Source organism: Hemiscyllium ocellatum, chromosome 5, assembly GCF_020745735.1.
Source record: "Hemiscyllium ocellatum isolate sHemOce1 chromosome 5, sHemOce1.pat.X.cur, whole genome shotgun sequence".
Taxonomy (NCBI): domain Eukaryota; kingdom Metazoa; phylum Chordata; class Chondrichthyes; order Orectolobiformes; family Hemiscylliidae; genus Hemiscyllium; species Hemiscyllium ocellatum.
Genome location: NC_083405.1, coordinates 137,676,928 through 137,694,134, shown reverse-complemented (window position 1 = coordinate 137,694,134; position 17,207 = coordinate 137,676,928). Strand labels below are relative to the sequence as shown.

Genomic DNA, 17,207 nt, shown 5'->3' with positions numbered 1-17,207 from the left:
AGGCCCCAGCTATTTCCTCTCTATGATAGATCCCATGTGGACCTGGGGTCTTGTCCACGTTAATGCCTTTTGGAATACTGAACACCTCCTTGCTCCTTATGCTAACTTCACCTAGAGTAATCAAGCATCTATACCTAACCTCAACATCCGTCAGATCCCTCTCCTCAGTAAACACGCATTAAGAATCTCACCCATTTTCTCTGACTCCATGCAAAAAACTTTCCTTCTTTGTCCTCGAGTAGGCCAACCCTTTTTCCCGTTACCCTCTTGCACCTTTTATATGAATACAAGGCTTTGGGATTTTCCTTAACTTTGTTTGCTAGGTATTTCATCACCCCTTAATTCCTCGTTTCGGATTGGTCTTTCATTCTTGATATTCTTCCAAAGTTTCGTCTGTCTTCAGTTGCCTAGACATTACATATGCTTCCTTTTTCTTCACCTCACAATTTCATCTGTCATCCATGGTTCCCTAATCTTGCCATTTTTATCCCTCATTTTCACAGGAACATGTATCTCCAGCACGCTAATCAACTTCTCTTTAAAAGTTTCCCACATATTAAGTGTGAATTTACCTTCTAACAGCTGCTCCCAATCTACATTCCCCATCTTTTGCTAAATTTTGGAATAGTTGGCCATCCCCCAATTTAGTACTCTTCCTTTAGGCCCACTCTTGTCTTTTTTTTAGATTAGACTTACAGTGTGGAAACAGGCCCTTCGGCTCAACAAGTCCACACCGACCCGCCGAAGCGAAACCCACCCATACCCCTACATTTACCCCTTACCTAACTCTACGGGCAATTTAGCATGGCCAATTCACCTGACCCGCACATCTTTGGACTGTGGGAGGAAACCGGAGCACCCGGAGGAAACCCACGCAGACACGGGGAGAACGTGCAAACTCCACACAGTCAGTCGCCTGAGTCGGGAATTGAACCCGGGTCTCTGGCGCTGTGAGGCAGCAGTGCTAACCACTGTGTCACCGTGCCGTCCACTCATTTGTCAATGAGTATTCTAAAACTTACAGAATTGTGATCCCTATTCCCAAAGTAATCCCCGACTGAAACATCAACCACTTGGCCAAGCACATTCCCCAACACCAGGTCCAGTATGCCTCCTTCTTGAGTTGCACTATTACATACTGCTCTCAGAAACCCTCCTGGATGCTCCTTACAAATTCTGCTCCATCTTGACCTTTAACACTAATTGAATCACAGTCAATGTAGGGAAAATTAATATCTTCTTTCAGCACCACCCTGTTGCTCTGACATCTTTACATAACCTGTTTACATATATTTGTACCTCTATTTCACGATCATTGTTGGAAGGCCTGTCATATGGTGCCAACATTGTTACCGCACCCTTCCTATTTCGGAGTTCTGTCCATATTGCCTCATTGCTCGAGGCCTCCACAGAGCCCTCCTTTAGCGCAGCTATGATATCCTCTCTGATCAATAATGCAACTCCTCCAACCGGGTTTATCTCCTCTCTATCCTGCCTGAAATATCCATATCCTGGGATATTTAGTTGCCAATCATGCCCTTCCCTCAAACAAGTCTCAGTAATAGCAATAACACCATACACCCAGGTACTAATCCAAGCCCTAAATTCATCTGCCTTAAGCACAACACTTCTTGGATTAAAACAAATGCACCTCAGGCCACCAGTCCCTCTGCGTTCATCCACTGCTCCCTGCCAATCCTGCCCCTTAGTCACACTGACTTCATTATCTAGTTCTTTACAGGCTTCTATGTATCTACGTATAGTGAAATGTTTCGTTTGTGTGCAGTACAGACAAATAACAACATTCAAGGACATATAGATCATATGGGGCTTAGACAGAGTGAGACATATAAGGTTAAAGCTGCACAGGAGGTGCACAAAAGCAAGATCAACAATAGATTTGAAAATTAGAGAGGTGCATTCAGCAGTCTAATAACAGCAGGGAAGAAACTGTTCCTGAAAATGTTGGTATGTGTCTTTAAGCTTCTGTACCTTCTACCTAATGGAACAGGTTGGAAGAGAACCGGAATGGGATGGGTATTTAATGATGTTGGGTACCATTCCATGGCAACGAGGGGTTTAGATGGAGTCCGTGGATTTGAGGATGGCGTGCGTGATCGTCTTTATAGATGATTTTTCTGTGTAAAAGTCAGGATTCATCCATGCAAAACAGAGACAAGTTGAAGTTTTGGGAAAGTAATGAGCTTTTGGAATTCTCTCCCTGAAAAAGTGGTGGGAGCAGAGTTTATGAACAGTTTGAGATATTTTCTCATCAACCTATTCAATGCAGCAGGTGGAACTTGACCACAGGACCTCCAGTCGAGAGGCAAGATATTGCCATTGTGTGGCAAGAGACCCAATATTTTACAGCAGAGGTCTTGTTGAGCTAGGCCCTGCAAGGTTATGGGGTGGTGGTGGTGGGGGATGCAGATGAGAAGTTACAAATCAGCTCAACCACGATCTTTGTCAATGACCTACTTCACCTCCTTATTCATATTTCATAACCCCTTAGGGATTAATAGCTACAGAGACCGGGTTGTTCGTTGAAGCATCAAGCTACCGAAATCAATCTTAGCGAGTTTTGAGAAGATTTGCAGCTCAGATTCAGGATGTAGGTTTGCTCACTGAGCTGGAAGGATAATTTCCAGACGATTCGTCACCCTACTAGGCAACGTCTTCAGTGGGCCTCTGGGTGAATCACTGCTTATAATTTCTGGTTTCTATTTATATGTTTGCGTTTCTTTGGATTGGTGATGACATTTCCTATGGTGATGTCATTTCCTGTTCTTTTTCACTCTCTCTCAGGGGGTGGTAGAGGAGGTCTAACTCGATGTGTTTGTTTATAGAGTTCCGGTTGGAATGCCATGCTTCTAGAAATGATAGCTTTCTGCCTGTTTTTCCAATGTAGTGTTTGTTACAGTTCTTGCAAGGTATTTTGTGCAGAAAACTAACCACCAGGGTACATGAACATCAACCAGCCACAAAATGACATGACCCTGTCTCACGAGTATCCTTACATATAGATAGAGAAGGACACCACTTTGACTGGGAAAACACATCCATTCTAGGACAAGCAGAGATACACACGAGAATCCCTCGAAGCATGGCTTTCTAACTGGAACTATATCAACAAACACGTCGAGTCAGACCCCAAGTATATCTCTTGAGAGAGAGAGAGATAAAACAGGAAAGATCACCACAGGAAATGACATCACCAACCTAAAGAAAACCAAATACATAAATAGAAACCAGGAATTATCAGCATTGCTTCGCCTAAAGGTCCATAGACGATGTTACCTAGTAAGGGTGACGGAATGTCTCGAAATGAACCTTCCAGCTCAGTGAGCAAAGCTACACCCAGAACTGAAATCAATTTTTCTTACATGTGTGCATTGCAAATAAAAGCAACATAAGTTTCTGCAGCAGACTATATTTTAAAGTGATTAATCTATTTACAATGTATCCATTATACACAATCTGTTCTATATGTTAGGGTAGGCGAGGGACTAGTAGTACTATTGCTGGACTGTTAATCCAGAGACCCAAGTAATGTTCTATAGACCTGGGTTCAAATCCTGCCATGGTAAATGGTGGAACTTTAATTCAATTAAAAACAAAATTTGGAATTAAGTGTTAATGACAACCATGAATCCATTGCCAATTTTCAGAAAAAAAAACCCATCCAGTTCACTAAAATGTCCTTTAGGAAAACAGGTGAATGAGGATAAAGCAGTTGGTGTGGTGTATATGGATTTCAACAAAGCATTTAATAAGGTTCTCCAGGATAAGCCACTGCAGAAAATACAGAGGCATGAGATTGAGGATGATTTAGTGGTATGGGTCAGAAGTTGGCTTGTTGTAAGAAGACAGAGGGCAGTGGTTGATGGGAAATCTTCATCCTGGTTCAGTTACTAGTGGGGTACTGTAAGGGTCTGCTTTGGGGCCACTGTTGTTTGTCACTTTTATAAATGACCTGGACGAGGGCGTGGAAGAATGGGTTAGTAAATTTCCAGATGATACTAAGGTCAGCGGAGCTGTAGACAGTGCAGAAGGATGTTGCAGGTTACAGAGTGACATAGCTAAGCTGCAGAGCTGGGCTGAGAGATGGCAAATGAAGTTTGATGAAAGGTCCTGGGCTGAGGGACTTGAAGCTGTTTTCGTTAGAGAGAAGAAGTTTGAAAGATGACTTAATAGAGCGTACAATATGATCAGAGGATTAGATGGGGCGGACAGTGAGAACCTTTTTCCTCGATGATGATGGCTAGCCTGAGTGGACATAGCTTTAAATGTGATAGATATAGGACAGATGTCAGAAGTAGTTGCTTTACTTAGAGTAGTAGGGGCATGGAACGCCCTGCCTGCAACAGTAGTAGACTCACCACATTTAAGGGCATTTAATTGGTTATTGCATAAACATATGGATGATAATGGAATGGAATAGGTTAGATGGGCTTCAGGTTGGTTACACAGGTTGGAGCAACTGAGGGCCGAAGGGCCTGTACTGCGTTATGTTCTATGTTCAATAGAGGTAAATCTGCCATCCTTACCTGGCCTGGCCTACATATGGCTGACTCTTAAATGGCCTCTTGGCAATTAGGAACGGGTGATAAATGCTGGCCTCACCCCATCCCATGGATTAATAAAAATAAATTGCTTTCAGAGTTTCTTGAGCAATTTCTGTTTGTACATGCTTATTAAACTACAGTATTTATAGAATCAAAGGAGGCAGTGTCAAGAAATGCAGGGTGCTCACTTTCACTGCAATGTGATTGTGGTCAAAAACATCAGCCCAAGCATAGTGTCCCAAGAAAACCTCTGACCCAGGTTTTCTACTCATCGACATTTCTTCCTTCTCTCTCCAGAGCCCTGCCATATTTTTATCGAGTTCTTTGCACTGGTTTTCTTGAACTCTTAATTGTGCTGTTAACAGAACAAAGTATGTAAGGACTTGCATCCATAACGAGCTTCATCTGGTTTTCCTATAATTCTGAAGTAATTTCAGCTGCTGTGAGGCCTTAGTGTCCCATTTCACCACTGCAGTTAGTCAGATTGATTGAGAGAGAAACCTGCTTTCATGTCAACTATAATTAGATTACTTACAGTGTGGAAACAGACCCTTTGGCCTAACAAGTCCACACTGACCCTCCGAAGAGCAACCCACCCAGACCCATTCCCCTGCATTTACCCCTTCACCTAACACGACAGTCAATTTAGCATGGCCAATTCACCTAACCTGCACATCTTTGGACTGTGGGAGGAAACCGGAGCACCCAGAGGAAACGCAGACACGGGGAGAACGTGCAAACTCCACACAGACAGTTGCTTGAGGCAGAAACTGAACCCGGGTCTCTGGTGCTGTGAAGCAGCAGTGCTCATCACTATGCCACCATGCCGCCCAATTCTTGAAGCCTGGGCCAAACACATAACCTTGATTGATTTATTTTGAAAGTTCCAGTAGGCACCAACTCCTTTTTTTTGTTTGCAAAATTCCGACTGAATTGATGGGTGTGATTTGTAATAGTGCCAACATCAGAAAATATAGAGTCAGTTTGGATACAGAACTGGCTCAAAGACAGAAGACAGAGGGTGGTGGTGGAGAGTTGCTTTTCAGACCAGAGGTCTCACCAGCAGTGTGCCACAAGGATCGGTGCTGAGTCCACTGCTTTCCGTAATTTATAAAAATCATTTCGATGTGAACAAAGGAGGTACACTTACTAAGTTTGTCGATGACACCAAAATTGCAGTATTGGATAGTAAAGAGGATCTTGATCAGATGGGCTAATGAATGGCAGATCGAGTTTAATTTAAAAAAAGTAAAGTACTCCATCTTGGGAAGGCAAAATCAGGACAGGACTTGTTCAGTTAATGGTAATGCCCTAGAAAGTGCTGTTGAACAAAGATCTTGGAGCGCAGATTCATAGTTCCTTCAAAGTGGAGACACAGATAGATACGATAGTGAAGGCGGCATTTGGTATGCTTGCCTTTACTGGTCAATGCATTGTTACAAGAACTTGGAAGGTCTAGTTGCAGCCATACAGGACATTGGTTAGGCCACTTTTGGAATATTGTGCGCACTTCTGGTCTCCCTGCTATTGGAAGGAGGTTGTGAAATTTGAAAGGGTTCAGAAAAGGTTTACAAGTATGTTGCCAGGATTGGAGGATTTGAGCTATAGGGAGAGTTTGAATAGGCTCGGGCTATTTTCTCTGGAGCATCAGAGGCGGAGGAGTGACCCAATAGTGGTTTATAAGGTCATGAACAGTAAGGAGAGAGTAAATATCCCCAGGTTGGGGAAGTTCAAGAAGAGGGCATCTGTTTAAGGTGAGATTTAAAAGGGACCTAAGGGGTAACTATTTCACACAGAGGGTGGCTCATGAATGGAATGAGCTACCTGAGGTGGTGGAGGAGGCTGGTACAATTCCAACATTTAAAGGCATCTGGTTGGACATTTGAATGAGGGTTTAGAGGAACATCTGCCAAATGCTGGCAAATGGGAATAGATTTATTTAGGATATCTGGTTAGCATGGATGAGTTGGTCAAAGTTTGTGAGAAGATTTATAGCTCGGGTGCTCGTTGTTGTGGTACTGTTCACCGAGCTGGGAGTTTTTGTTGCAAACGTTTCATCCCCTTTCTAGGTGACATCCTCAGTGCTTGGGAGCCTCCTATATCAATAGCCAGATATCCTGATAAATGTCTACCTTACTAATGCAAGTGAACATTATTCTTGAATATTATTTTTAGTAGGGTCGATTAAATCACAGAGTACACATATACAAACTATATTTTAAAAAATATCAGGTTAGACGGCTTATCGACTTCCTTTGACACAGAGCAGTAATAGTACACCACATTAGGTTAACCGGTTTCCTGGAAATATTATAAAATGCAAACACCCTGCTTTGATGCCAATAACCTAACTAGGAAACATTGAATCAATTCAGGCAGAAAGTCAACCCGCATAATTGCTTTTTTCTCTTTCTTGATTCACAGGTGAGTTGCTGGCAAAGCCTACATTTATAATCCTTCGTCAATGACCCCTCGGAAGGAGGTAGTGTGTTGCTTTCTTGACTGAATGAAGCCCTTGAAGAACAGGTACATTGACAATGCTGTTAGGGAAGGGGTTCCAGACTTTTGACTCAGTGACAGTAAAGGAACAGCAATATAGTTCCAAGACATGATGGTATGTTTGGGAAGGGAACTGGCAATTTCTTGTTCATCTGCTGCCCTCGACTTTCGAAGTGGTGGTGATCATGGGTTTGGAAGGAGGCTTGAGCTGCTGCACTGCATCTGGTGGACCATACACACTGCTGTTAGTGAGCGGTGGTGGAGGGAATAGGTATTTGTGGATTTGTGTCAATCAAGCAGGCTACTTTGCCCTGTATGATATCAAGTTTTTGTGCTGGAGCTGCATCCATTCAGGAGAGCATTCCATGACACTCCTGACTTGTACCTTCTAAAGAGTAGAGTGCCCTTCCCCTACCTCACCCCAGTTCCAACGTTCCAGCTCAGCACTGTCCTCATGACCTATCCTACCTGCCACTTCCCACCTATCCACTCCACCCTCCCCTCTGACCTATCACTCCATCCCCACACCCATTCACCTAACCCCCCCCTCTGGTATGACAAATATATCAACTGCTCCAAGTGTAAACAGATCTTTTAAAGTACACTGTTGCCTGAGAATCATAGAATCCCTGAAGGACAGAAAGAAGCCATTTGGCTCAGCGAGTCTCCACTAACTTTCTGAACAGCATCCCATCAAAAACCATAACCATGGAGTTTTTTTTGAAACCATAGAGTTTTAGCCCACTTAACCCAATCTTGGACACTACTGGGTAATTGTTAGCACGGCCAATCCACTGGACCTGCATATCTTTGGACTGTGGGAGGAAACCCAATGTAGAAACCCATGCAGATATGGGGAGAATGCAGATATAAGGGAGGCAATGACCTAGTGGTATAATTACTGAACTGTTAAATCAGAGACCCAGTTAACATTCTGGGGACCAAGGTTCGATTCCTGCTACGGCATACAGTGAAATATGAATTCAACAATTATCTGGAATTAAGAATCTAATGACCTTCAGGGAAGGAAATGGCCATCCTTACCTGGTCTGGCCAACAGACTCACAGCAATGTGGTTGACTCTGAACTGTTAGAACATAGAAGGATACAGCGCAGTACAGGCCCTTCGGCCCTCGATGTTGCGCCGACCGAATCCTACCTAACCTATACTAGCCCAATAACTTCCAAATGCCTATCCAATGCCCGCTTAAATGACCATAAAGGAGAGTTCACCACTGATACGGGCAGGGCATTCCATGAACTCACAACCCGCTGTGTGAAGAATCTACCCCTAACATCTGTCCTATACCTACCACCCCTTAATTTAAAGCTATGTCCCCATGTAACACCTGACTCCATTAGCGGTAAAAGATTCTTAGTATCTACCCTATCTAAACCCCTAATCATCTTATACACTTCTCAGATCTCCCCTAAACCTTCTCTTCTCCAATGAGAACAGCCCCAAGTGCCTCAGCCTTTCCTCATAAGATTTTCCTACCATTCCAGGCAACATCCTGGTAAACCTCCTCTGCACTCGTTCTAAAGCTTCCACATCCTTCCTATAGTATGGCGACCAAAACTGCACACAATACTCCAGATGAGGCCTCACCAGAGTCCTATACAACTGCAACATGACCTCAGGACTCCGGAACTCAATTCCTCTGCCAATAAAGCCCAGTACACCATATGCCTTCCTCACAGCACTATTTACCTGGGTGGCAACTTTCAGAGATCTGTGTACATAGACACCAAGATCCCTCTGCTCATCCACACTACCAAGTAGCCTACCATTAGCCCAGTAATCCATCATCTTGTTATTCCTACCAAAGTGAACGACTTCGCACTTAGCTACATTGAATTCCATTTGCCACATTTCCGCCCAGCTCTGCAACTTATCTATATCCCGCTGTAACCTACCACTTCCTTCCTCACTATCCACAACTCCACCGACTTTTGTGTCATCCGCAAACTTGCTTACCCAGCTTTCAAGTCCTTCCTCTAGATCATTTATAAAGATAACAAAAAGCAATGGTCCCAAAACAGATCCTTGTGGTACACCGCTAGTAACTGCGCTCCAAGATGAACATAATCCATCAACTACTACCCTCTGTCTCCTTCCAGCCAGCCAATTCCTAATCCAAACCTCTAATGTATCCTCAATGCCATACCTCCGAAGTTTTAGCATTAGCCTACCATGGGGAACCTTATCGAACGCCTTACTAAAATCCATATACACAACATCTACTGCTTTACCCTCATCCACTTCCTTAGTCACCTTCTCAAAGAACTCAATAAGGTTTGTGAGGCACGACCTGCCCTTCACAAAACCATGCTGGCTATCCCTGATCACGTTATTCCTACCCAGATGTTCATAAATCTTATCCCTTACCATTCTCTCTAAGACTTTGCCCACCACTGAAGTCAGACTCACTGGCCTATAGTTACTAGGGCTATCCCTACTCCCTTTCTTGAACAATGGGACCACATTCGCTATCCTCCAGTCCTCTGGTACTATTCCCGTAGACAATGACGACATAAAAATCCAGGCCAATGGCTCTGCTATCTCCTCCCTAGCTTCCCATAGAATTCTGGGGTAAATGCCATCAGGCCCAGGAGACTTATCTATATTCATCCTTTCCAATATTCCCAAAACCTCTTCCCTGCATATTTCCAGGGCATCCATTCTAATTATTTGTGATTCCATATTCACATCAGCAACAGTGTCCTGTTCCTGAGTGAATACTGATGAAAAGTACTGATTTAATGTTCTCTGGGCAATAAATGTTGCCTAGCCAGTGATGCCCTTATCCCACGAATGAATATTTAAAAATTCATCATCACTCAATGCTGGAATTGAACCTGGGTCCCTGGCGCTGAGGCAGCCGTGCAAACTACTATCATCTTAGAATTGTATATCACTGCAATATACTGTATTTGATTTTAACCTTGGATTATATGCATGTCTATTCTCACTTGAAGTAGGGAAAAGAAAGAAAGAGAAGTGGACTACACCATTCATCATATTACCTGTGCAAAATGAAGAGGCCAGTACCACATAGTAGTGGATTTACACACAATGAAGTGTGGTAAATAATATTTAAGGCATGAGATATGGCTTAAATAAATCAACTCTTCTTTTAAATAACGCAAGCACAGACAAACTTGCCCACAAAATTGCCACTTTGACAAATCATGATTATCTAGCGTTTTTAAGTATTACATTAAATCACAGATGGACTTAATAAAGCGACTCGTGTCGCGTAATAAAATATTTTAAATAAGTGATCCGATACGCTAGCATTTTATCCTTTTCGCAAATTACTTAAGGGACTATGTTTATTTAAAGCACACGCCCCCTTCTGCGCGTGTTTTCTTATTTTGAGGCCTTGATCAAGGCTCTCTGGGCCTCCGATTTACTTACCGCACTCCAGCAGATCAGGTCGTTGGTATCGGGATCCTCGATTAAAGTCCACAGTTTGGTGAGGAAGGCGGGCACGTTGCTGCCGTGCGCGTCCATCCGGAGACACGGCCGGGGCCGATAGGGCAGGTGGAGGATCTCAAGCCCAGGAGCCAAAGGAGAAACTGGGGCAAGGGAAGGCAAGCCGCAGGCTGGCCTCAGTATTCAAAGGCCCAGGATAAGACCGCAAGGTAAAAGCGTCTTCAGTAGCTCGACACAGAGGGAAAAGGAGAGACAGAGAAGACGCAGAGTAGAAGGAATTTACTGAACACAAAGCGATCTCCGGAGCGACACTTTATCCCGCAGCTGTACACTCCACGGTAACCGCCGCCATCTTCCTCACGCAGTCTCTCCGTGCCCCTCCCCCCAATCCAACCACCACCACCACCTTCATTTACCTCACCGTTTGAAAAATCTAATTTTTATCACATCGCGACATCGATAACAAACCCATTTGTTTGTCTGCCAAAGCTGGTGAAAGCCGTTTTGTTAAAAAGCAAGAAAAAAAGCAGTGTAACCTTTGACCTTGAGGCAAACGGACCAATCACCGTATCCTTTACCGACCGCCACCCCCCCTTCCATCAATTGGAACACTGCCGTCGTCCCGTTCATCTTAACCTCTGACCTTTTCCTCTCGGCGGCTCCTACAGTAAGATGGCGGCTGAGAGCATGTCGGCGACCGGGGAAATGAGCAGTCAAACTGCAGGGAATAAGAGGCCGTTTCCACATCTCGATGAAAAGGACCAGGTCTGTTTTAATATGTTTTTTTTTCTCCGTGGGTGTTTTAACTTGAATCTTGGATGAGTCAACAGCCTCCATTTGAAGAGAGGTAACGAGAGCGGGCGGAAATGCTGTTCTCGAAGCTTCCAACGTGGGTCTGGATGGACCATAGTTGTTCTTCAGTTTTCAAATCGCTCTCTCACACCATCTTGTAGTTGGAATATAATGGAAACCTATTCGTTCTTTTGCTACTGCAGGCCAGATACCACAGGGAGACGATGCTTCTTAATGTGATCATGATCAAAGGGTTTTGCGAGTTCTGTCTGATCTCTGACGGTGATTGTCAAATCGCTTCCCGTGAATGTATGAAACATGTGGTTTCTTGCTGTAGTCTTCAGTGGCTTAATGTCATTTTTCTATCTTGATATTCCTGGTACCAATTTTAATCTTCCATGTGGTTTTTTTTTCTCAATCGGGGTTTGAAATGCTATAGCACTTTCAGTTGCACCAGATGTTATGTTCCCAGCCCTAGTTATTTTAATTTGTTCTTGACTTCTAAGAAAGGCTGGCATTTGTCTCAAGATGTTCTTTGAAGGTGGTAATGATTTGTCGTATGGAATAGCAGAGGCGATGGTGGGAGAAGTAGCAAGTGCACTTGTGATAATATTCCAAAATTCACTGGACTTTGGAGCAGTTCAAGCAGATTTGAAAACAGAAAATGTGATGCCACTATTTAAAAAGGGTGGTAGACAAAAGATGGGGAATTTTAGATCAGTTAGGCTAACTTTTGGAGTGGGGACAATGCTTGAGCCTATTATCAAGGAAGAAATAGCAAGGAATCTAGATAGGAATTGTCCTGTTGGGTAGATACAGCATGCGTTCACGAAGAGCAGGTCAAGCTTAACTAATCTTCTAGAATTCTATGAAGACATTACGAGCACAGTGGACGATGGGGACCCAGTAGGTGTCATGTACCTAGATTTTCCAAAATGCCTTTGACAACATGCCATACAAGAGGCTGCTACAGAAGATAGATACTTGGTATTATGGGCAAAGTATTAGCATGGATATTGGATTGGGTAACTAACAGGAAGCAAAGAGTGCAGATAAATGAGTGCTATTCTGGCTAGCAATCAGTAACTAGTGGAATGCCTCAGGGGTCAGCAATTATTCACAATTTACATAGATGATTTAGGGACCACATGTAGATTACATTAAGATGAATGGCAGAGCAAATTGTGCAGAGGAATGTGAAACATTGCAGGGGGCATAGATACTTTGGGCAAAGGTCTGCCAGGTGGAATACAAGAGTCTAAATTAGAGTGGTGCTGAAAAAGCCCATCAGGTCAGGCAGCATCCAAGCAGTAGGAAAATCGACGTTTCGGGCAAAAGCCCTTCTTTAGGTCCCGATGATTGGTATTTCCAGCACCACTCTAATCTAGACTCTGATTTCCAGCATCTCCAGTCCTCACTTTTGCCCAGGTGGAATACAATGTTAATAAGTGTCAAGTCATCCATTTTGGTAGGAGTAGCAGTAAAAAGGACCACTACTTGAACATTAAAAAGTTGCAGCATGCTGCTCTGCAGGGGGACCGGGGTGAACTTGTGCATAAATCGCAGAAGGTTGGTCTGCAGGTACAACAAGTAATTAGGAAGGCAAATGGAATCTTGTCCTTCTTGGCTAAAGGGGAGGCCACACCTGGAGTATTGCGTACAGTCTTGGTTTTTTTTATTTGATAAAGGATGTACTGACACTGGAGGGGGTGCAGAGCAGGTTCACTGGGTTGATTCTGGAGTTGAGGGGTTGGCTTATGAGGAGAAACTGAGTAGACTGGGATTATATTAATTGGAATTTAGAAGAATGAGGGGGTGGGATCTATTGGAAATATATAAAATTATGACAGGAATAGATAAGATAGACGTAGAGAGGCTGTTTCCATTGGCAGGTGAAACTAGGACGAGAGGGCATGGCCTCAAAATTAGGGGCAGCAGATTTAGGACTGAATTGGAAACAAACTTCTTCACTCAGAGGGTTGTGAATCTATGGAATTCCCTGCCCACCGAAGTTGTTGACGTTACTTCAGTAACCGTTTTTAAAGCTAAGATTATTTTTGAACAATAGAGGAATTAAGGGTGATGGTGAGAGTGTGGGTTAGTGGAGCTGAGGCCACGAAAAGATCAGCCATGGTGGAGCAGGCTCGAAGGGCCAGATGGCCTCCTCCTGCTCCTAGTTCTTATGTTCTTATTTGTTGAACTGGTGCTTTCACAATGTTGGAAGATGGGAATTTCAAAGATGAAGGATCAATAATATTGCCTGGTTCTTGAACCAGGGCTGACAGTTTAAGGATTATGGGGTGCATGTTTAAGACACATGGTCCCACATGGAAGGCTGGTCCAAAAGGTTACAGCCATGCAATTCAAGGCAAGTTAGCAAATTGGATTCAGAATTGGCTTACAAGTAGGAGGTGATGGTGGAGTGTTGTTTTCGTGATTAGAAGCCTGTAACCAGTGGTATTCCCCAGGGTGTTGGGACCCTTGCTGACTTGGATGTGAATAAAGTCAGAAGTCACACAATACCAGGTTATTTTTGTTTTTGAAACCTTAGTGTCGAAACAGGCCATTTGACCCAACAAGTCCACACCGATTCACCAAAGACTAACCTACCCATGCTCATTCCCCTATCCTATTCCTTTACATTCCCCCTGACTAATGCACCTAACCTACACATCCCTGAACACTATGGGCAGTTCAACCTAACCTGCACCTCTTTGTGGGAGGAAACCCATGCAGACACGAGAATGTGCAGACTCCACACACACAGTCGCCTGAGGAATTGAACCTGGGTCACTGGTGCTGTGAGGCAACAGTGCTAGCCATTGAGCCACCATGCCATCTGAAGAAGGAGCAGCACTCCTAAAGCTTGTGATCTCTAATAAACCTGTTGGATTATAACGTGGTGTTGTGTGAGTTATGACTGTGTCCACCCCTCTCCAACACCGGCACCTCCACATCTTGGATGTGAGCGTAGAAATTATCATTAAAAAGTTTTGAAGATGACACAAAAATGAGTGGTGTTAATAGGAGAATGGCCTTTGCTTGTAAGTTGGGCAGTGCAATGGCAGATGGAATTTAAACCTGATAAATATTAGGTGATGGATTTTGGGATGTCTAATACGGTAAGGCTATATGCAATGAATGGCAGATTGCCAAGGTAGTAATGAAGAACTATAAGGGACTTTAGTGTACAAGTCCATAGCCTCTGAAGGTGTCAATATAGGTAAACAGGGAGGTGAAGAAAGCAGACAAAATGTTTGCCTTCTTTAGCTGGGGCGTAGAATATATGAGCAAGGAAATTTTTTTACAACATATGAACATTGGTTAGGCCACAGATGGAATGCTGTGTTTAGTTCTGGTCACCATGTTATTGGAACGATTGGTTTGTAGTGGTGAGAGTGCAGAACAGATTCACCAGGATGTTACCCGAGATGTTAAGCCTCAGTTATGAGGTGAGACTGGATAGACCTTTTTTTTTGAATCAGAGTAAGATGTTGGGTGATTTGACTGAAGTGTACAAAATTTGAGGTGTAGTTAGGGTAGATAATGAGAATCTTTTCCCTACGGCAGATGTGTTTAAGACCAGAAGGCAAAGTTTGATGTGAAGCACAAATGGTTTAAAGGAGATCGGAAAGAAAATTCTTGCATTCAGCAGGTGGTACAAATATGCAATGTACAGCCTGAGAGGGCGGTGGAAGCAAGAGCTTATGCAATATTTAAGAAGCATCTGGATTAGATGTAAAATGCCAGGGCAAGTAAACTATGGCCCAAATGCAGGTAAATGGGTTTAGTGTAGTTCGCTATTTGTTGGATGGCATAGACGTGGTGGGTTGAAGGGCCATCAAATGCTGGTCCAAAAGATTTCTCAGACTGAAATGAGAAATTTCTTCACCCAGAGTGAATTTGTGTGAAATTCTTTGTACGCAGGAAGCAGTTTTGTTTTTATTTTGATGGAGTGTGTCTCACTGACATAAAGCTCTCACTAAGAGTGTAGACAAACAGTTACCTTGTGGAGTATAATATCCATATATACTTCCCTGTAAACATGGAACTTTAAAGTGGAAACAGTGAGCACTCTCTCTGGAGTTTGAGTAAGGTTATTGTAGATGGCAAAAAGTTTGAACTGTTATTTCAAGGTTTATGATAAAGTTTTGGATTGCACTTAATAGTTGGTGTTTTTTCCTTTTTTTGTGTATAATAAACTTTGTTGTTCTTTTGTTACAAATACATTGGTTGCATCTTGTGAATATGTTCACAGAATGACTGCTGCAGTAAACAAATAGCAGAAATAAAATTAAGGTCTGTCAAGCCAAGATTTATGCTGGGATTGTCCAGCATTACCATCAGATATGATCATTAGATGTTGCAGGAAACAATCCTGACCTTCCTTCCCCCATGATCTGTGTTACCAAAGGATAATTACAGGGATGTGCATTAAGCACAATAAATGTGGTGCATAGAAAGGTTATGTATGTTAGTACAAGCTCCCCTCAACTTAACCATCCTGTGGATGTTTCGCGTGCTAATATTTTTGCCTGAGAGAGAAGATTTGTATTGTTGCTCTTGTTCCACTACTCCATTATAGAATGAGAAATAGAAACAGAATTAGGCCATTTGGCCCTTTTGAATCTGCTACATTTTTCATTAAGATCATAGCTGATCCAACATTCCTTGCATCCATTGTCCTGCTCTTCCCCGTAACCCTTGATTTCCCCTACTGTTCAAAAATCTATCGTGGCCATGAATATAAACAAGGGCCCTCCTCCCATGACTCTCATTGGCAAGAAGTTCTGATGACCTTCAACCCTCTGAGAAAAGAAATCTCTCCTCATCTCAGACTTAAATTGGTGCTCCTTTATTCTGAGATTATGTCCTCTGATGTTAGACTCTGCCATGAGGGGAACATTCTCTCAGTATTTACCCTGTCAACCCTCTAAAGAATCCTATATGATTCAATGAGATTACCTCTTATTCTCCTAAACTGTAGTGAGTTGAGTCCCAACCTGTTTAATCTTTGCTCATAAGACAATCCCTTCAAACTGGGAGTCATCTTAGTGAACTTTCTCTGAATTGTCTCCAGATATTTTATTTTTGTATCGTTGTATGGGTTGTGGGCATTGCTGGCCAGCCAGCATTTACTGACCGTCCCTTGAGAAGATGGTGGAGAGTTGCCTTCTCTTATACTCCAATATCTTTGAAATAACAACAAACCATTAGCTTTACTGATTACCTGCTGTAACGGTAACGGGCGGCACGGTGGCATTGAGGGCGGCACGGAGGCACAGTGGTTAGCACTGCTGCCTCACAGCGCCAGAGACCCGGGTTCAATTCCCGACTCAGGCGACTGACTGTGTGGAGTTTGCACATTCTCCCAGTGTCTGCGTGGGTTTCCTCCGGGTGCTCCGGTTTCCTCCCACAGTCCAAAGATGTGCAGGCCAGGTGAATTGGCCATGCTAAATTGCCCGTAGTGTTAGGTAAAGGGGTAAATGTAGGGGTAAGGGTGGGTTGCGCTTCGGCGGGTCGGTGTGGACTTGTTGAGCCGAAAGGCCTGCTTCCACACTGTAAGTAATCTAATCTAATCAACTGTGTGCTAGCTTTCTATATTTCGTGCACAAGTCCTGCTGCGTTTCAGCTTTCTGCAGTTTTTCTCCATTTAAGTGATCTGTTCTTTTGTTCTTCCTTCCAAACTGAACACCTTCATATTTCCCATGTTCATACTCCTATTTGTCCACTTTTGACAAATTAATCTATCAATATCTCTCTGTAAACTGTATGTCTCTCTCTTGCAACTTTCCTTTCCACCTCTTTTTATATTGTTGCCAATTTGGCTGCAGTGCATTTGCTTACTTCCTTCAAGTCATTACTGTACAGGGTATATTGCTAACAGTTGCAGTCCCAGCATTTATCCCTTT

At 43.3% G+C, this 17,207-nt stretch overlaps 2 protein-coding genes across 4 annotated transcripts in view; one reads left to right on the top strand and one right to left on the bottom strand.

Moving 5' to 3' along the window:
- hsf1 (heat shock transcription factor 1) overlaps positions 1–10,870 on the bottom strand; it is a 112,577-nt gene extending 101,707 nt beyond the window's left edge. For all 3 annotated transcript variants that reach the window (XM_060825245.1, XM_060825247.1, XM_060825246.1), the window contains exon 1: positions 10,486–10,870. In XM_060825245.1, coding sequence (XP_060681228.1) covers positions 10,486–10,581 — 96 coding nt within the window. In that variant the 5' untranslated portion in view covers positions 10,582–10,870. The remainder of the gene's footprint in view (positions 1–10,485) is intronic.
- A 275-nt stretch (positions 10,871–11,145) lies between these two features.
- bop1 (BOP1 ribosomal biogenesis factor) overlaps positions 11,146–17,207 on the top strand; it is a 164,773-nt gene continuing 158,711 nt past the window's right edge. The window contains exon 1 of the mRNA XM_060825243.1: positions 11,146–11,268. Within this exon, the coding sequence (XP_060681226.1) occupies positions 11,176–11,268 (93 nt within the window). The 5' untranslated portion in view covers positions 11,146–11,175. The remainder of the gene's footprint in view (positions 11,269–17,207) is intronic.